Source organism: Equus caballus, chromosome 15 (assembly GCF_041296265.1).
Source record: "Equus caballus isolate H_3958 breed thoroughbred chromosome 15, TB-T2T, whole genome shotgun sequence".
In the NCBI taxonomy this organism is placed as follows: domain Eukaryota; kingdom Metazoa; phylum Chordata; class Mammalia; order Perissodactyla; family Equidae; genus Equus; species Equus caballus.
In genome coordinates, this window is record NC_091698.1 from 54,996,728 (window position 1) to 55,019,417 (window position 22,690).

At 37.6% G+C, this 22,690-nt stretch overlaps 1 protein-coding gene across 3 annotated transcripts in view; it reads right to left on the reverse strand.

The window, feature by feature from the left end:
* COMMD1 (copper metabolism domain containing 1) overlaps nt 1–22,690 on the reverse strand; it is a 226,118-nt gene that overhangs the window by 145,271 nt on the left and 58,157 nt on the right. For all 3 annotated transcript variants that reach the window (XR_011426044.1, XM_070235429.1, XM_023619035.2), the window contains exon 2: nt 17,624–17,905. Coding sequence is in view for 2 of the 3 variants with exons in the window: in XM_070235429.1 (XP_070091530.1) it covers nt 17,624–17,905 (282 nt within the window). In the remaining variant the exon portion in view is untranslated. The remainder of the gene's footprint in view (nt 1–17,623; nt 17,906–22,690) is intronic.

Here is a 22,690-nt window from a genome sequence, read left to right on the forward strand (position 1 = left end):
ATAGTACTGGAGGTCCTGGCCAGAGCAATCAGGCAAGAAAAAAGAATAAAAGGAATCCAAATAGGGAGAGAAGAAGTGAAACTCTCGCTGTTTGCAGATGAAATGATCTTATATATAGAAAACCCCAAAGAATCCATTGGAAAACTCTTAGAAGTATTCAACAACTACAGCAAAGTTGCAGGGCATAAAATCAATTTGCATAAATCAGTAGCATTTCTATATTCTAATAACGAACTAACAGAAAAAGAACTCAAGAACACAATACCATTAACAATCGCAACAAAAAGAATAAAATACCTTGGGGTAAATTTAACTAAGAAAGTGAAGGACCTATATTATGAAAATTACAAGGCCTTTCTGAGAGAACTGGATGACGACATAAGGAGATGGAAAGACAGTCCATGTACATGGATTGGAAGAATAAACATAGTTAATATGTCTGTTCTACCTAAAGCAATCTACAGATTGAACGTTATCCCAATCAGAATCCCAATGACATTCTTTACAGAATTAGAACAAAGAATCCTAAAATTCATATGGGGCCACAAAAGACCCCGAATTGCTAAAGCAATCCTGAGAAAAAAGAACAAAATGGGAGGCATCACAATCCCTGACTTCAAAACATACTACAAAGCTACAGTAATCAAAACAGCGTGGTACTGGTACAAAAACAGATGCACAGATCAATAGAACAGAATTGAAAGCCCAGAAATAAAACCACACGTCTATGGACAGCTTATCTTCGACAAAGGAGCTGAGGGTATACAATGGAGAAAAGAAAGTCTTTTCAACAAATGGTGCTGGGAAAACTGGAAAGCCATATGTAAAAGAATGAAAATTGACTATTCTTTTTCACCATCCACCAAAATAAACTCAGAATGGATCAAAGACCTAAAGGTGAGACCTGAAACCATAAGGCTTCTAGAAGAAAACGTAGGCAGTACACTCTTTGACATCAGTATTAAAAGGATCTTTTCGCACACCATGTCTTCTCAGAGAAGGGAAACAACAGAAAGAATAAACAAATGGGACTTCATCAGACTAAAGAGCTTCTTCAAGGCAGATGAAAACAGGATTGAAAAAAAAACCCCACTAACTGGGAAAAAATATTTGCAACTCATATATCTGACAAAGGATTAATATCCATAATATATAAAGAACTCTCACAACTCAACAACAAAAAATCAAACAACCTGATCAAAAAATGGGCTGATAACATGAACAGACATTTTTCCAAAGAAGATATACGGACGGCCAATAGGCACATGAAAAGATGTTCTCATCATCGCTGATCATCAGGGAAATGCAAATCAAAACTACACTAAGATATCACCTTACACCCGTTAGAATGACAAAAACATCTAAAACTAATAGTAACAAATGCTGGAGAGGTTGTGGAGACAAAGAAACCCTCATAGACTGCTGGTGGGAATGAAAACTGGTGCAGCCACTATGGAAAACAGCATGGAGATTTATCAAAAAATTAAAAATCGAACTACCATACAATCCAGCCATTCCACTACTGGGTATCTAGCCAAAGAGCTTGAAGTCAGCAATTCCAAAAGTCCTATGCACCCCAATGTTCACTGAAGCATTATTTACCAAGATATGGAAGCAACCTAAGTGCCCATCAACAGATGAATGGATAAAGAAGATGTGGTATATATATACAATGGAATACTACTCAGCTATAAAACAGAGCAAAATCATTTCATTTGCAATAACATGGAAGGACCTTGAGGGAATTATGTTAAGTGAAATAAGCCAGTTAGAGAAGGATAATCTGTGTATGACTCCACTCATATGAGGAATTTAAAAATGTGGATAAAGAGAACAGATTAGTGGCTACCAGGGGAAAGGTGGGGTGAGGGGTGGGCACAAAGGGTGAAGTGGTGCACCTACAACACGAACGACAAACATTAATGTACAACCGAAATTTCACAAGATTGTAACCTATCATTAACTCGATAAAAAAAACTGTTAAAGATTAGGATTATCAATTTACACCAACATATTCATGCAAAAAAAAAAAAAAAAATCAGAGCTATCCCCAATTTCCCACTTTCATTTTCCACATCCCTTCCAACTCATCTCAAAGCAACTCATCTACATTCAAAACATTTCTTCCATCTGCTCACTTCTCTCCACCTTAACTGCTAAAACTATCTCCATCTTCCTTGCTAACATTATCTCACCTGGACCACTAAAATAGCTTCCTATAAGTGTTCTCCTGGCTTCACTTTTTTTTCCTCTGGCACAATACTGATTTTTATTAGTTATCGAAGGGCTTGACAAATAAATTTTGAGACATGTTACAATAAAATTGAAAAAGGAAGATAACTGTCATAATTGTAGAACAGAGGTAAAAATGTGGAATGGAGATTGTCAGAAGTCCATGTAATCCCATTTTGAAGTGTACTATTAATTTTGGCTCTGTTCATTCTGGATACCCAACCTTGCTAACAGAATGAAGGATGAAGTTTCTTGGTTTTTGTTTTTACCTTGAGATTCCATTTTACCCAACTACTATCACACAGAGATCTGGAAGCATAAGAGAATTGCTTTTAGTGTGCAAAACCTAATTCCAACCTTAGTGACTTTTTTTCTTGAATCCTTATTTTGTGGCTTCACTCTTGACTATATGACAATCCATCCTTCACACATGAATCAAAGTGATCCTACAAGAACATAAATCACCTTGCAACATTCCCTTGTTTGAAATCGTCCAATCGTTTGCTATTACACTTAGAATAAAATCTAAATTTCTTACCAAGGCCAACTTCTTGCCTTTGCTCTTCCCTCTGTCTGTATTGTGTGCTCCCAGATCTCCTCAAACTAAAGCAGTAGCCCTTTACTTTGAGGTGTGGCCTGGGCATCCATAATTTTTTAACCATCCTCAGGTGAGTCTAATATACACTGATGCTGAGAACCACTACACTAAATGAGTCTTGCTTTTGCTGAGAACAATTTTTCTGCCAATTGACTTCTTGCTACTTGCTACTCCCTGAGGGTTGAAAAACTGGAAAACCAACATATAGGAAGTGGCAAAAAAAGAAATGGGAAACATAAGGAACCTGTACTGCCAAAGATCATACGTATATGTTAAATGCAAGGGTTATGTTCATGAACTCCAGAGAATTCGTACTGCCTGTCCCAACTTTTTTGTTCTTAGTTTATGACTCTCAGCTCTGAATCAGAGAATTGAAGTTGTCAAAGAAATCAAATGCGAATGTTACCTCCTCAGAACTGCCTTCTTCAACTTCCTGAGTAAAGAGAGCCATTCACTCTTCTGAGCTTTGGTAAGGCTCTTTGGTCTCTGAAACACTTTTGTACACTAATTACTAGTATTTTTTGTTCACTGTCAGCCCCATAAGATAAAGGACTTGTCTGTATTGTTCAGGTATATCCTCAACATCTACATGCCTGATCCATGATAAATGCTTAGTAAATAGTGAACTAAGTGATTCATTTATTCATTCTACAAATATTTACTGAACACCATGTGCCAGGCAGCGTCCTAGACCTTGAGAATCAGCAGTGAACAAAACAGCAAAAATTCTTGCCCCCTTCCATGCTAATACGGAGCACAGACAAGATTAATAAGTAAAATAAAATATACAGCATGCTAGGTAATAATAAGTAACAAGAAGAAAAAATAAAGCAGAAAAAACTAACCTATGATAACAAAAGGTAGATCAGTAGCCATCTAGGAACTGGGGAGGAAAGAAGGCAGGAATGTACAGGGGCACAAAGAAACCTTTAGGGGGTGATGGACACATTCTGTCTCTTGACTACAGTGGTGGTTTCACAAGTGTATACCCCAGCCAAAATTAATCAAATTGGACATTCAAGTGGATACAGTTTACTGTATGGAAATTATAGCTCAATAAAGTTTTTAAAAAGTAAAGCAGAAAGTGGAGGACTAAACTTTTAGAGAGGTAGTCAGCCTCTCTTATTGAGAGAAATAAAGCCTTATGGAGGTGAATTTTTTTAAAAAAGACTTCAGAAAAGGGAAAAAGCTAATTTATGCAGATATCTGAGGGAAGATCAAACCAGAGAGAGGGAACAGCAAATGCCTAGACCCTAAAGAGGGAGCATGCCTGGCATGTTCTAGGAATCAGCAAGGAGGGCACTGAGTCTAGCTAGGGTAGACTGAATAAGAGACAGAGCTATCAATCTGATTGAGATAGGAAGCCACTAGAGTGAGATGAGAATCATGAATACATTATCTGTCATAAATCTGGAATTTAGGGGTTGAGAAATCCAGTTTGCAGATATAAATTTGGGATTCATTAGCATATAAATGGTATTTAATTCCATGAAACTAGATGAGATCACCTAGGAAGTATGTTGTAGATAAGGAAGAAAAAGAGAGCCCAGGGACACTTCAACATTTAGAGTTGGGGAAATGAGAAGGAACAGCAAAAGAGAGGTAAAAAGGAAAAAAGAAGAACACGCTAGAAAGCTAGGAGAAAATTAGCCAGATGTGGTATCCTGAAAGACAAGAGTTTCAAAGAAAAGAGAATTCAAGTATGTCAAATACTGCTCATGGGTCAAGTAACTGGATCTCAAAAGGCTGTTCTGTAAAACCAAAGTAAGTGCAACAACATTATATAAATTTTTGAACAAACACTTGGCTAAGAAAACCAAGTACTATATTAACAGTAGAGCAGTCTAATCTTTAATATGTTAAAACTATTAAATACTTCTTGTTATCACACAATTCTTTTTTAACATCCCCCAAAAGGTCTACTTTTTAACTGGTAAATTATCAAATACTGAATAATTCTGATTTCAATTCTTTCAAAACTAGATGACCACTTTAAACTTACATTATTTCCCCTACTATCTATTACCCATTCTTTGCATATTACCTATTCTTCCCATTCTAATTAGCGATCTTAATGTAAGTGTCTTTTAGCATCTTTTTCTTTTTTCTAAAACATTTCCTTTCATACAAGGTATTTTTGTAAACAGTTAACTCAGAGTTAGTCAGGATTTAACTACTAAGTTTTGGATCTCCTTGTGTGCTTTTCGGCAAACATGAATGCAATACAAATCACAATGGCTTTTGAGGGGGACCAAATTTCTTATTATTTTTCTTTTCTGTGTTGTTATAGACTTCAGGCATTGTCTTGTATAAATTACATCTTGGAACTGTAAGTTCAGGACCAAAACTGTAGAAAAAAACTATTAGGAAACACATCTTAGAGCTACAAAAAAGGGTTCACCCATTCAAAATTAAAGTTTAAATAAACCCCATGTGCTAAACCTGATATAAAATATAAAATGGAAAATTCCTTTACTTTAAAAAACACATTCTAAACTGATTTACGTATCCTTAAGCTCTTAAATTTCATCAAGCCCTACTGACAAAGGGTGGTTGTTTATTAGTTTCACTAATTTCTCTGGAGGCTTTCCTTTATCACACTGTTTAAAAGTGAAAATCAACCTTAAACACAAGAATTATCAGAAATAGGCCAAGCACTACAGGTTATATACCAAATAAGATATCTAATCTCCCCTCCATAGCTATTTTGAGTAAGGTGACATGATCTCACAATGGTGCCTGAGTGTTGATAAAATGAAACATCATTTTATTTATTCTCCATATCTCATCCTTACAAATTTCTCCATATATTTATACATATACATACAAATGTATGTATGTATGTAAAAAGGGAAGAGAATGAGAGAGTGCATGCATGTGTTCATATGTGTGTTTTAAACTTTGCTTCTCCTATGACACAAAGCAGGGAGTTACGGTGGCAATACTCAGGCTTGTGAAGCTATAATGCTGCATGACAGAGTTCAGCATAAATTATTAATCATAGGTTTTAGCAGGTTTTTACTCGTTACCAGCCAGAATTATACAAGCAGATCAGTGTATTTAGTTTTAGAGGTAATTGTGGAAATTAAAAGTAAGTGAATATTTTCCTTTGAGATTAGGTGTTTACCTACGCTTCAGACAAATGCTGGTCTTTTAATCCAGAGTCTAACATGTCTTGATTCTGTAAATTAGAGTGAGTATATCACTCTACAGAGTGATCCCTGGTATCTAACTGCTTATAAATGACAAGACTGAGCATATGGTCAGTTGGACAAAAAAGAATTAGATCAGTGGGTAACGTGAACAACATGGAGGAGTAAGATGTTCCCTCTGTCTCCCCCGCTTTGAACTACGACTAAATGGACATTCATTGAGCAGTGGAAGATACCCATACAGCACATGAGGACACCTGAGAGACCTGTGCAGCTATACATCTGAAGGTGGATGGACTACCCTGAGGGAGGTGGTGGAGATACATGGTGAGCACTCTCCAGTCCCATGGCAGCCCTGCACACACATGTGACTGCTCTCCTGGCTGGAGCGCCCATGGCACTGCTGTAGTCCCAAGGGTGGAAGCATGCCTTGGCATGACTGCAAGAACAGGTGATGGCAGCCCTGAGCCCCTACGTGATCATGGGAGATGTGGTATCCAGTGGGAGAGCCCACACCGCTATCTCAGTCCATGGGGAGCAGCCCAGGCTCAGACCCAGTGGAGAGGCCCCGCCCACCAAGCACAACGGCTGGTGCGACCTACGAGGAGACGGCAGCAGATCTGCAAGACCAGGCAAATGAGCTCCCAGCTACAATGAATGCCCACAGTAAGTTCCTGGCTGCTGCGAATGCCCATAGTACTGCTGCAGCCCTGAGCGGGGAGCGCAACTCGGTGGGACTGTGGAAGCAGGTGGCAGCAGCCCTGCACCTCCATGTGATTGCTTCGCCATTCAGTGGGAGAACCCACAGGGCTGCAGGGGTCCCAAGAAGTGGCCCAGGCTCAGACAGGCACAGCTGACAGGGATCACAGTGGGCTCAGAATACACAGCTCCTGTCCTCCCCACTGTCAATGTTGGCAGGAGGAATCTGTGACCAGATACTATCACTAAGCAAAGGTACAAATCCACCCCATCAAACAGTATGAAGAAATATATTAATACTCCAGACCAGAAGGGAAAAGATAAACACCCAGAAATCAAGCCTGAAGGCACAGAAATCTACAATCTAAATGATAGAGAATTCAAAATAGCTATCATAAAAAAACTCAGCAAGTTACAAGAGAACTCAGAAAGACAGTTCAATGAAACCAGGAACAAAATTAATGAACAGAGCGAATTCTTCACAAAAGAGACTGAAACTATAAACAAAAACCAATGAGAAATGTTGGAGATGAAAAACACAATGAATTAGGTCAAGAAAAATCTGGAGTCCTTAAATAAGAGCTGATATCATGGAGAATAGAACTAGCAATTTAGAAGATAGGAATGCAGAAATACTTCAGACAGAAGAGAGACAACTAAGACTAAAAACAAATGAAGAAATTCTCTGAGAAATATCAGACTCAATTAGGAAATGCAACAATAGGATTAGAGGTATTCCAGTGGGAGAATGGAAGGGGAAAGGAGCAGAGAGCCTGTTCAAAGAAATAATAGCTGAGAACTTCCCAAACCTGGTGAAAGAGCTGGAATTACAAGTAAAAGAAGCTAAGAGTACTCATAATTAACATCAATGTAAAAAGACCTTCTCAAAGGTATACAGTAGTAAAAATGGCAAAAGTCAATGACAAAGAAAAAGTATTATGGGCAGCAAGGAAGAATACAGTAACCTACAAAGGAACCTCTATCAGGCTTTCAGCAGATTTCTCAGCAAAAACCTTACAGGCTAGGAGAGAGTGGAATGATATATTCAAAATTCTGAAAGACAAAAACTTTCAGCCAAGAATACTCTATTCAGCGAAAATATCCATCAGATATGATGGAGAAATAAAAACCTTCCCAGATAAACAAATGCTGAGGGAGTTCATCACCACAAGAACCCCGCCCCCCGCCCTGACACACACACAAGATATGATCAAAAAGGCCCTCATACCTGGGAAAAAAAAGGGGGGGTTACAAAACCTTGAGCAAGGAGATAAATAGGCAACAAAGTCAGAAAAAAATAACTCTCTTATCAAAACAGATTAGCAAACACTTAATCATAGCATTAAAGGTAAAGGGAAGGAAAACATCAAGAATAAATATAATGACTTCATTTTTTTTTTTTTTTTGAGGACAATTAGCCCTGAGCTAACATCTGCCAATCTTCCTCTTTTTGCTGAGGAAGACTGGCCTTGAGCTAACATCCATGCCCATCTTCCTCTCCTTCATATGTGGGACGCCTACCACAGCATGGCTTTTGCCAAGCACTACCATGTCTGCACCTGGGATCCAAACTGGCGAACCCTGGGCTGCCGAGAAGTGGAACATGTGCACTCAACTGCTGTTACACCAGGCTGGCCCCTAATCACTTCATTTTAACCACAAACTCACAACACAAAACTTACAAGGGAACAACAATAACACAGAAGGGAAGGGGAAAGGGATGGAATCTTCTTAGACTAACGGAATAAGAGGCTATCAGAAAATGGACTATCTCATCTATGAGATCTTTTATACAAACCTCATGGTAACCACTAAACAAAAAATCAGAACAGAGACATAACTGATAAATAAACAGAAAACTGAGAAAACCATCATAGAGAGCCATAAAATTGAACTGGCAGTCCGAAATACACAGGACAAGAAACAAGGGAAATACAGAACAACTGGAAAACAAGTGATAAAATGGCAGCATTAAGCCCTCATATATCAATGATCACTCTAAAGGTAAATGGATTGAATACGCCAATCAAAAGACACAGAATGGCGGGATGGTTTAAAAAAATAAATCCAACAATACACTGCCTCCAGGAAACACACCTCAGCTCTAAAGACAAACACAGGCTCAGAGTGAACGGATGGAAGATGATACTCAAAGCTAACAGCAAACAAAGAAAGCAGGTGTTGCCATACTTCTATCAGACAAAATCGACTTCAAGACAAAAAAGACAATGAGAGACAAAGAGAGGCAGCATATAATGATAAAAGGGACACTCCACCAAGAAGACACAACACTTATATATGCACCTAACACAGGAGCACCAAAGTACATAAAGCAACTATCAATTAACCTAAAAGGAGATATTAACAGAAACACAATGCAAGTAGGGGACCTTAACACTCCACTTTCATCAATGGTTAGATCAAGCAGACAGAAAATCAACAAGGAAACAGTGGAACTAAATGAAAGACTAGACCAGATGGACTTAATAGATATATATAGAACACTCCACCCAAAATCAGCAGAATAGACATTCTTCTCAAATGCACATGGAACAATCTCAAAGATAGACCATATGTTGGGAAACAAGGCAAGCCACAATAAATTCAAGATGACTGAAATCATATCAAGCATCTTTTCCGACCATAATGCTACAAAACTAGAAATGAACTACAAGAAAAAAGCTGCGAAAGTGACAAACATGTGGAGACTAAACAACATGCTACTGAACAATCAAGGGATCGTTGAAGAAATTAAAGGAGAGACCAAAAAATATCTGGAGGGGCTGGCCACATGGCCAAGTGGTTAAGTTCGTGCACTTCCACTTTGGTGGGGTTGGGGGGCATTCACCAGTTCGGATCCTGGGTGTGGACCTACACACCACTCATCAAGCCATGCTGTGGCAGCATCACTCATGGAAGAACCAGAATGACTTACAACTAGTATATACAACTATGTACTGGGGCTTTGGGGCAGAAAAGAAAAAGAGGAAGATTGGAAACATATGTTAGCTCATGGCTAATCTTTCTGACTAAAAGCAAACAAACAAAAGGATGAAAATAAAGACTAAAAATATCTATCTAAATAATCTAGAGACAAACGAAAATGAAAATACACGACACCAACTCACATGGGATGCAGCAGAAGTGGTCCTAAGAGAGAAAATCATAGCAATTCAGGCCTGACTTAACAACAAGAAAAATCTCCAATAAGCAATCTTAAACTACAACTAATTAGAATTAGAAAAAGAAGAGCAAACAAAGCCCAAAGTTAGCAGAAGGAGGGAAATAATAAAAATTAGAGCAAAAATAAATGAAATTGAAACAAACAAAACAGTAGAAAGGATCAGTGAAACTAAGGGGTGGTTCTTTGAGAAGATAAACAAAACTGACAAGCCCTTAGCCAGACTCACTAAGAAGAAAAAGAGAGAAGCCTTAAATAAATAAAATTAGAAATGAAAGGGGAGAAATTACAGTGGATACCACAGATATACTAAGGATTATTAGAGAATAACATGAAAAACTATATGCCAACAAATTGGACGATCTATAAGAAATGGATAAATTCTGACTCATACAACCTCCCAAAACTGAACCAAGAAGAAACAGAGAATCTGAATAGAGCAGTCACAAGTAAAGAGATTGAAACAGTAATCAAGAACCTTCCAAAAAATAAAAGTCCAAGACCAGATGGCTTCTCTAGAGAATTCCACCAAACATTCAAAGAAGACTTAATATCTATCCTTCTCAACTTAGCCCAAAAAACTGAAGAAGATGGAATATTCCTAACACATTAACATCACCCTGGTCCCAAACTCAGACAAGGACAACACAAAGAAGGAAAATTACAGGCCAATATCGCTGATGAACATAGATGCAAAAAACCTCAACAAAATATTGGCAAACTGAATACAGCAATACATCAAAAGGATCATACACCATCACCAAGTGGGATTTATACCAGGGATGCAGGGATGGTTCAACATCCGCAAATCAATCAATGTGATATACCGCATCAACAAAATAAGGAATAAAAACCACGTGATCATCTCAATAGATGCAGAGAAAGCATGTGACAAGATCCAACATCCATTTCTGATAAAAACTCTCAATAAAATGGCTACAGAAATAAAGTACCTCAACATAATAAAGGCCATAAATGACAGACCCACAGCCAACATCATACTCAATGGGGAAAAACTGAAAGCCATTCCTCTGAGAACAGAAACAAGACATGGGGTGCCCATTCTCACTACTTTTGTTCAACATAGTACTGGACGTTTTGGTCAGAACAATTAGGCAAGAAAAAGAAATAAAAGGTATCCAAATTGAAAATGAAGAAGCGAAACTCTCACTGTTTGCAGACAACATGATTTTATATATAGACAATTCTAAAGAATCCATTGGAAAACTATCAGAAATAATCAACAACTACAGCAAAGTTGCAGGGTACAAAATCAGCTTATGAAAATCAGTTGCATTTCTATATTCTAATAACACACTAACGGAAAGAGAATTCAAGAATACAATCTTATTTACATTTGCAACAAAAGGAACAAAATATCTAGGAATAAACTTAACCTAGGAGGTGAAAGACCTATACAACAAAAACTGTAAGACATTATTGAAAGAAATCGATGATGACATAAATTAAATGGAAAGATAGTCCACGCACATGGATTGGAAGAATAAACATAGTTAAAATGTCCATACTACCTAAAGCAATCTACAGATTCAATGCAATCTCAATCAGAATCCCAATGACATTCTTCACAGAAATAGAACGAAGAATCCTAAAATTCATAGGGGGCAACCAGAGACCTCAAATAGCTAAAGCAATCCTGAGAAAAAAGAACAAAGCTGGAGGCACCACAATCTCTGACTTCAAAATATACTACAAGGCTATAGTAATCAAAACAGCATGGTACTGACACCAAAACAGATCAGACAGAACAGACACACAGATCAACAGAACAAAACTGAAAGCCCAGAAATAAAACCACACATCTATGGGCAGTTAATCTTTGACAAAGGAGATAAGAACATACAACAGAGAAAGAAAAGTCTCTTCAATAAATGGTGTTGGGAAAACTGGACAGCCACATGCAGAAGAATGAAAGTACACCATTATCTTTCACCAAACACCAAAATTAACTCAAAATGGATCACAGACTTGAAGGTAAGATGTGAAACCATAAAACTCCTGGAAGAAAATATAGACAGTATGCTCTTTGACATCAGTCTTAGAAGGATCTTTTCGAATCCCATGTCTACTCGGGCAAGGGAAATAAAAAAATAAACAAATGGGACTTCATCAGACTAAAGAGCTTCTGCAAGGCAAAGGAAACCATGAACAAAATGAAAAGACAACTCCCAACTGGGAAAAAATATCTGCAAATCATATATCTGATAAGAGGTTAACCTCCAAAACATATAAAGAACTCATACAACTCAAAAATAAAACAACAGAAAACCCAATCAAAAAATGGGCAGAGGATATGAACAGACATTTTTCCAAAGAAGATATAAAGATGGCCAACAGGCACATGAAAAGATGTTCAACATCACTAATCATTAGGGAAATGCAAATCAAAATGAGACATCACCTTACACTTGTTAGAATGGTTATAATTACCAAGACAAAAAAGAACATGTTGGAGAGGCTGTGGAGAAAAGAGAACCCTCAGATACTGCTGGTGGGAATGCAAAAACTGGTGCAGCTACTATGGAAAACAGTATGAAGATTTCTCAAAAAATTAAAAATAGAAATTCCATACAACCCAGCTATCCCACTGCTGGGTATTTATCCAAAGAACTTGAAATCAACAATTCAAAGAGATATGCATGCCTATGTTCACGGCAGTATTAGTTGCAAGCCAAGACGTGGAAGCAACCCAAGTGCCCATAGACTGATGACTGGATAAAGAAGATGTGGTATATACTTACAATGGAATGCTACTCAGCCATAAAAAAAGACAAAATCATCCCATTTGCAACAACATGGATGGACCTTGAGGCTATTATGTTAAGCGAAATAAGCCAGACAAAGACAAACACTGGATGACTTCACTCGTATGTGGTAGATAAACAAATACACGGACAAAGAGAAGAGATTAGTGCTTACCAGAAGGGAAGGGGGCTGGGAGTGGGAATAAGGGATAAAGGAGCACATACATATGGTGACTGACAGACAATAATGTACAACCAAAATTTCACAACGTTATAAACTATTAGGATCTCAATTAAGAAAAAAATTAGATCAGGGGCTGGCCAGTGGCACAGCAGTTAAGTTCACACGTTCCACTTCAGCGACCCAGGGTTTGCTGGTTCGGATCCCAGGTGTGGACAGGGCACCACTTAGCAAGCCATGCTGTGGCAGGCATCCCACATATAAAGTAGAGAAAGATGGGCATGGATGCTAGCTCAGGGCCAGTCTTCCTCAGCAAAAACAGGAGGATTGGCAGCAGATGTTAGCTCAGGGTTAATCTTCCTCAAAAAAAAAAAAAAAATTAGATCAGTAAAAGTAGATTCTGTCTTCTTCCCTATGTCTGCTGAAAACAACCCCAAACTAGGGAAGTTTTAGGGTACACTAAAATTTAGTCTAGAAAAGACAATAACACTACCCATTAAAAAAAAAAGGCAATAAAGAAACAGAGCTTTATATTTCAGGATCTCTACAGGCAGGGTAACTCTAAATGTTTATGAATGAACAACTCAGAAGAGGAAGGGAGAAATAACTTATTACTATATGGTTCAGCACTGAAGCTGTGGCTAAATGTTTCCTCAAAAAATGTCTTACTGGATCTTGAAAAACAAAAAGTCACAAAAGAAAAACCAACACATCTTTATAAAATACCAAAATTCAGCCTTAATAAAAGAAATAACCATAAATGATACTCCACTGAACGTGCGAATTATCCCCCCAAAAGTTACTGTTTAAAAAAAGAAAACATTCTATGACAATTTCTATTTAAGTCCCAGGAAAGGAAAACACAACAATGATGTTAATTAAGTAAGCAAAACAATAAAACTTTCCTAAAGATACAAGCCAGATTCCACCATTCCTCAAGGCTTGGGTCCCTCAGTGATTTATGACCAAATACTACAGGATCTCAAGTGCACAAGTAAAGCATTTGATGTTCTTCTCTTTGGACATGAAATGTTCACCTCAAAATTTTCCGTGTACTTTTCAATTGAATTCATGTTTTAATATTACAAAACTTTTATTTCTGTTGGATAAAAACATTCACTACAAGAAAAGTAATTTGGCCAGTAGTACATAGTCATTTTCTCTAGCTCTGCAGATTTCCATAAATGTACTGCCTTAGTTACTTTCCTATTTGGTTTCCTCATATCCCAAAGGCATTATATATTGTGGTTAATTAAAAAGAAGGTAATGCACGCACATAGGCTGCTGATTGTCAAATGTACTTTTTGGACCAAAGAAAGAACTAACACTGACAAAATGAGCAGGAGAAAGAAATTTAAATAGGCAGGGGAAAACAAAAAAGTCCACCACAACTTCTGGTTCCTGAATAAATGGTCCCCAAGCACTCTACAAATTATGGTAAGTAGAAGTAACATGGCAACATATACTGAATTCTCACTGTAAAAATTTGATACTAAGCTCTATTAACCTTTCAAATTAGATTATTTGGCTACCTTCAACACAGTTGTTCTAAACTCTGGATGAATAATGGAATCACCAGCTTTAAAGAATACTGATACCCAGGTCCCATCCCCACAGATTCTTATTTAATTGGTCTGAGGTATGTCTTGAATGTGAAAATTTTTAAAGCTCCACAAGTGATTATTATGTGCAGCCATAATTGAGAACCACTAAATGACATAAATCAAAGACAGTAATTTAGCTGCTTTGGAGTACATGAATAGACACACACACATACACACACAGACACAGACACACACACAGACACAGACACACACACACCCAGAGTTCAAAAAGCTTGGTCATTCTTCTTGGAGGAAGCAACCTCTTGGTATCCTAGTTAATTCTCTCACAAGCTTATACAATGTTAGCAATGTGAAAATAACTTTGACTTTGTTGCTTACCGGTATTCTATAAATTGGAAACTTGATTTAGTGGAGTATTTCATAACTAACACTCACCTGGAAGCTGACAGAAGTACTAACCAAGAATGCAGTCTCACAAAAATATTTCCTGTAGGATCTGGGCAATATATTTTACTACCAGCCTAGGTTCTACTATCATTTACGTCTTTCTTTACAACTTTTCTTAATTTAAGAATAAATTTGCATTCAAAGAATTTTGCAGATTAAAGTGTATTTTCAATGATTTTCACAGTGACCACTTTTTTTACAACTTTATAACTAATATACAATAAACTGCATAAAGTATACAATGTTGTAAGTTTTGAGATATATATATACATATACCCATGAAACCGTTGCCACAATTAAGATAACAAACATTTTTATCATTCTTATAAGTTTTCACACACCCCTCTGTTATCTAACCCATCCCTCCCTCTACTCTTATCCCTAGGCATCTGCTGTCATTATAGATTACTTTGAATTTTCTAGGATTTTATACAAGTGGAATCATACATTATGATAAAAAAAAGTTTTTATCTGGCTTATTTCACTCAGTAAATGATTCGGAGATTCAACCATTTTGTTGTGTGTTTCAAAAGTTCTTTCCTTCTTATTGCTGAATGATATTCCTATCAATGCTCTTGATTACCATATTGTATAACCAACATGTTTTCTTGGCATAGAACATTGTGAAAATCTAACAAAAGCTCCTAAATGTTGATATCAATGGTTTTTGGAAAAAATAAGTCTGGTGATACCTATTTTAGCTTTCACTTTATCACTTATTAGTTACGACTGAAGCAAGTCACTCACCTGTCTCAGAAACCTTCTCTAGAAAATGGGGATATACCACCTCACCTATGTAATTCACCTTAGATAAGTGCGTAAGGACTCTCTGACTTCTAAGACCTATCAATTCTACTGAAACAGGTAAATCTTCTAGAAAGACAACAATGCCCATTTGTTTACATACTGTCTGTGGTTGCTTTTGAGCTACAACAAGAAAGTTGAGTACTTGTGACAGAAAGTGTATGGCTGTCAAGCCTAAAATATCTGGCCTCTCAAAAAAAAGTTTATCAACCTGTTCTGAGTGAACACAAAATGTTCTTGGAGCAAGCAAACAGATCATTTGTAGTGATGTTTAGATTTACTGATTGACAAAAATGATTCCACTGCCAAAAAAAAATTACTTTTGCCACTTTGGCAAATAAGATCAAAGAAAAATCATAGAGATTTAAAAACCCCTGTGGCAGCAATAAATTCAATGGTACATAAGTTACTAAAATCAAAAGGACACATTATAAACTCCATTTCAAGAAATAGTAGGACTATATCAAGTTAAAGAAATACAATAATAGCTTTCTAGGAAAGTCTTGAAATAGATATGTATGTTTTCATATTCCTGCCCAAGTGATAAACACTTAAAGACAAAATGAAATAATCACTACTGCCAGAATAAAAAATGAACAGCCTGTACAAATGGCCGGTGAAACTTAGATATACAAGTGTACTTACCACATCTTTCTAGTCTGTCAGACTTCTGGTCTGGGAACAATCGAAGCGGAAGGCCGTATAACACAACGGTTAAGAAAATGGCCCTTAGGGTCAGACAAACCAACGCCAATAAAGGGCACTGGCACTATTGTACAATAACTGAATAAAAAATCCTCCAAATGTATTCTGAAAAAGTTATTTTTTTAAAAGAAATTATCTTTTAAATTAAAATTAAAATCATTACAGAACTACAAAACTGAAAAATCCTAAGCAACTCAAGAAGGGAATATGTGAGGGAAACTGCCAGCTAAAAAACTGCTTTCAGGGGCTGGCCCCGTGGCCGAGTGGTTAAGTTCGCGCGCTCCGCTGCAGGCGGCCCAGTGTTTCGTTGGTTCGAATCCTGGGCGCGGACATGGCACTGCTCGTCAGACCACGCTGAGGCAGCGTCCCACATGCCACAACTAGAGGAACCCACAACGAAGAATACACAACTATGTACCGGGGGGCTTTGGAGAGAAAAAGGAAAAAATAAAATCTTTAAAAAAAAAAAAAACTGCTTTCAGCATTAGAAGAAAAAAAAATCTCTATTATAGGATGTAATAGAAGCACTTATTTGATTATTCATCTGAAAATAAATCTGGTTAGCTAATTCAGTAGTCTGGGTTTTCTCTTCCTAATTACAAGTTGGTGCTTTTTTCCCCCAAAAGACATACGCCAGGTTATTAAAAGTCTGATCTGGCAGTCATCTGAAGCACATACTGAATGACTTCAAGAAAAACCATGTAGATGCTAACATAGTCTGCTATAATAGTGGAAACTGCAAGGAAAAGCAGTAGTGTTTTGTAAATAATCAAGATCAAATTAAAAATTATTTGTGGGCTCAAGAACAGAGAGCACAGTAGGGTCTTTAGGAACAATGCATTACTGTAATTAAGATACACCGCCTCCTATACCTTACTGCCTATAAGGATGACTGGGTGAGACAGTTTTGTTCTGTGTTGTTTAATCTCAATTCCTGGTCTTTATTTAGCCTATCTAAATCACTGCCTTGGGGATTCTGACCAAATGCCAAGAATTTGGAGATCCATCCAAAATAGAGTAGTGGCCAACTTTTCTGTGCAATTACCTTATTGATCCATTTTGTTCTTCTGAGCTAGCTGCCAGGACCCTGAGGCTGGTTTCCAGACTGTTCACAATTGGGAGCATCTAAATATTCAGAAGATTCCATCTCTGCAAAGGGATTCTAGGAAACAGGGTCTTTTCCTATTCTTCTTCTTATCTTTGCAAAGTAAGTGCTACATAAAACCAATCTGAATGTATGGCTAACATGTAATGGAAAATATAGTTTACAGAGGGAAATTGAAGTTGAACTCACCTGTCCACTTTTCCCTATTTCCAGCTCCATTATGGCAACAGGGGTATGTATTTCAGCTGAGTGCCTTGACTGTGATTTGCCATCAACTCTCCAGCTCAGGCCCCGAAGCCCACTGTCCCAGCGGCTCTGGTTCATGAGGCTCTCTCGGATTTTTGTCTTATGGCTCTTCCAGAATTTGGAAATGACAGCAGCTTGGTCAGATGTGATCCCACCTTGCTTTTTGGTTTGAGCAGTCAAGAATGCCTCCAGCTGGTTGAAATCCATGTCTGCAGATGCAATAGACTATAATGACAGAAAAAGTAATAAATTTGAATTTGGTAGATAACTAGAAAAAGATAGCTTCTTAACTTCTCAACGGATCATATTTTGAGTGATTTTTAATCACTGAATAAGCTTTTAAAAAGGGTCAGCAAGTGACAGCAATGAGAATAAGCTCTTCATAAGTACAAAAACATTCCCTTTGCAAATACTGAATATCAGAAAAGCTACTGTTAAAATTCCATGTCACTCAATTCTCTATCAATAACTAGAATCTAATTTTTAAATACCCAGTTCCACGGTGGCGAAATAATAAATAAAATAAAAACATAAAAATAAACTAATAAAACAGGGGAATAAAATTAATTAGTTCTCTGATGAAATCTCAAATAATTTCACAATGTCAGGCTTGGCTGGATATACTACAACTGTACAATGCCTTGTGTGTAAGAAGCACTAAGTAAATTTTGTTTAATAAATGTGTTATTTTAGCTTTGTAGCCCATCTTCAGTCAAACAGCTCATTCACAATAACATTACTCTGAAACTGTATATTACTTTATGCTTTTCCATACATTTTCAAAATTTAATTGCCATTGCTGTTCTGAGAATAGTAAGCAGCTAAACTGAAGTAAGAAATCATTCAGCCCAGAGGGCTGGGGCAATGGAGCCTTGGAGAAGACAGTGACGGGTAATGATCTGGTCTCAGGACAAGCTGTCCCTTGCTTCTTCTTTGGTATATCCTTATCCTCTCCTGGCCATGTGGGTTTGCCCGAGCTTCAAATCAGACAAATCATAGTCCCCTCCTTTCTTAGAGCACACTGATTGATCCAAATAATTCTCCCTATTTAGAGCAGGAGGAGAAATGGTCTTGCCTCTTGGGGTCATGGTACTGGAAGGATATGAGGCTGGGATTGCAGACAGCCTCTTTGATCTTTTGGCGAAGTTCTGACTACAATAAAACAGAATGATGCCAAGCAGAGATGAGAGTGGGTTCTAATGGAGAGATATCCCTGTTCTATAATCCCCAAGGCCCTGGTTCCTACAGCCCTTCCTTCAATTCTGTATGTTACCTCAGCATCCTTTCCACCTACAGGCACCAAAAAATTCCATTTATTGTCCAAGATAGCTTAAGCCGTCTTCCTATCATTTGAAACCAAGAATCCTGACTAAACTTGGGTACTAGCAGAGAGAACAGAGGAATGTACAGGTAGACAGTGTACAGGTAGAGTATAAGCAGAGGAGGTGGGACTTCTACAAACACACTGCCTTTTATTCCTCTGCTAATTTAAAAAATTGTACAGTAAACATTACAACTTTATAACAAATAAATATTACAACACAGATTAAAGATATTTCACATTACAATTCAATAAACACTTATTGAACACCTGCCTATTTACCAGGTATAAAGACCCAAAGTCTCTGGCTATGCCACTCAATAGAAGCATTAATTTGTATAATATACTATAACTAAGTCAAATTATTTCCACTGGCACTTTGCTTCACACTATCACACCACAACTCAGGTGATTTGTATCATTCTTTCCTTAAATCATATCAAGATATCCATTCTGATATAACTTCACTTGTGACAGAAGTTATTTTGGTTGGGTTCCAGTCAATAATATCTTGAACTGGGGTCAATTCATCCAAATTTAGAATAAGCAGAGATTAAATGAGGAATTGATTTTGGTTTGAGTTCAAAGTCCTCAATTTTCATTTAATTGAGGAAATATTTGAATAGCTGCCATGGAACATACCTGTTCAAGGCGTGCCACCTTCATCTACGAGTAATCTAAGCTGGCAGCCTGGTACTTACTTATCTTCAATTCTTCCCTTTCCTCCACAACTTAAATGAGTGGTTCTCAACACTGGCTGTATATTGGAACCATGAGATACATTTAAAAATATCAGTGCCCAGACTCCATACCAGGAATTTTTTTTTTTCTGAGGAAGATTAGCCCTGAGGTAACATCTGCCAATCCTCCTCTTTTTTCTGTGGAAGACTGGCCCTGAGCTAACATCTGGGCCCATCTTCCTCTACTGTGTATGTGGGATGCCTACCACAGCATGGCTTGCCAAGTGGTGCCACATCGGCACCAGGGATCCGAACCAGTGAACCCCGGGCCGCAGAAGCAGAACATGTGCACTTAACCACTGCACCACCAGTCCAGCCCTTAACCACTGCACCACCAGTCCAGTCTGCACCACCAACCAGAAATTCTGATTTCTACAAATTCTAGAGTGGGGCCCAGGCATTAGTATTGTTTGAATGCTTCCTAAATGATTCTAATGGGCAACAAAGGTTAAGATCTAATGCCTATAACCTTTCAATCATCAAGTTCTACTTATTTTTATATCTGAAATAATTCTCTAATAATATGTCCCCTCTGCTCTGTCCCCATTACCTGGTAGAGGCCCTCACTATCTGTACCTAAACTAGGCTTGTACCTCCTCAAATCTCTGATCCTGTCACTTCTCCATGTAAAGCTATCCAATATCTGGCTATTACCTGCTGCAGTGGCTATCAGTCAGGATGTGGGGAAACCTTTTACTATGAGGTATGAGATAAATTACAAGTAACATTATTATTGGTAGTAAAAGTACTTAAGTTTGTAAAGATTTATTTTTATATGTATATATTGGGGGGTTTTCAAGGTTATCTTTATAGTAACAATTTCCTCCCTTATTTTGCTTCCTTGAACAGAAGAAAAAAAGAGCATTACAAACACAAGAACTCTGTATGGGAATATATCATGCATGTATTACTATCTGTTAAGTGTGCGACAGGGGAATAAAAAATTGAAAACTGGTAAACCAGGATAGTGGTTCTCAACGAGGTAGTATTGCTCCCAAAGGCAGGTGATAAATGTTGGGGGCTGTGCTTGGTTTCAGGATGACTAGAGTTCTCTTGCCATCAAGTGAGTGGGAGCCAAGTATGCTGGGCATGCTACTGCTCAAGAAAACAGGGGTTAGCAAACTCTGTAAAGCTGTTACCATCTCTGTTACATATTCTTCCCTTTTTTTGTCCAACTCTTTAAAAACGTAAAAACCATTCTTAGCTCATGGGCTATACAAAAATAGGCAGTGTGGCCTATGGGATATAGTTTGCCAACCTCTGCTCATAAAATCCCACAGAACAAACTGATCCACATCCCACGTGACTTGGCAATGTCTCATCTAACATTATGTGAAAAAACCTGTTTATAATTACTTGAGCCTAGAAATTAATCTTTTTTCTTTTTACATAAAAAAATATTTTTTGCACAGTTTTAATAAACACCAAATTTTCGAGGAATGCAATTAATATAACTCGTACTTTGGTTTGGTCAGAACTTTACCAACACGTTGAACATTTTGGAAAATCTCATTACCAGTGGCAATACCATTTAAAGTACCTTAACTACCAATACAACACATCTATATATGTCTGCATTTACTGCTGCACATTCACAGTGATTCTACATATAGGTGCTAGTATCTGATTAATCCATTATATGTTCTAATGCAGCAATGCTTGCACACAGACATTTTAAAATATATATTTCAAATTACTTTATTATTTTCCTCATTAACTTCCCTTTATACTATATTTATGTCATCAAATTGATTTGTTAGAAATTAGGCGTGTTAATTTTATTATATGTGAATTATACACGCATCCCATTTAAGGATAACAAAGGGACATTAGAAAATATTTACCATAAAGAGGAGACATTGGGTCTCATAGGTTTGAGAACCACTGAGGATCAAGTCCAAGCTCAACAGAACAGACCCTTCAAGATGTGAGCTGACTTATCTTTCAGTTTTAGTGCCTCATATCTTACTGCTTCCTGCCTCCCACACTTGCTGCTCAAATAGCACTAACCTGTTTGTAATTCCCCTACTAGCAATCCTAATATGCTGCTTCTTTCTGTGTGCCTCTGTTCATGCTATTCTAACTACCTCAAATGTCCTTCCATCACCATCCTCACCAGATTAACTTCTATTCACCATTCAAGACTCAGTTCAAGCATGGCTTCCCCAATATTCCTCCTTCTCTAGTAAGGTGAGGGCCCTTTCTACTCTAAAAATGTCCTAATATCTTCACTGTACTTACCTCAATCTAATGAAATTATCTGTGTACAAGTCTATTTTACCCAAGAGATTCTAATCTTTGAGGGCAGGGTCTACATATCTCTGCAAATACAGCATCTAACACAATTCCTTGAATTCATGTTCTAACAAGTACTCACAACCATATCATAACTTTTTAAACCAAAATAATAAATGCTGCAGATCAACCTTAAGCCTATAATTATTTAAAGTTACCAACTTCTTGCATTACAAAATCGTCTCATGTATATCAAAACCATAAAGTCCTAGATAAGGGTAGAAAATAATACCAGGGTGCTGATTTCTGTCTGCCTAATCTAGCCCCGCAAATCAGCAAGGGGCTCAGAGCCAAAGGAAATTTAGGCTAGGAATCATGGCAAAGGAAGAATTTGAATGAAAGATAAAAATGTAAACCACTGGGGCCTGCCCCGGGGCTGAATGGTTAAGTTCCCGCGCACTCTGCTTCGGAGGCCCAGGGTTTCGCCGGTTGGAGTCCTGAGCATGGACATAGCACCGCTCAACAAGCCATGCTAAGGTGGCATCCCACATGCCACAACCAGAAAGACCTACAACTAAAAATACACAACTATGTACTGGGGGGCTTTGGGGAGAAAAAGGAAAAATAAAAATCTTAAAAATAAAATTAAAAAATGTAAACCACTGTGTTATTAACAAAGCTGTTGCTGCTAGAATATAATCACAGAGCAACCCT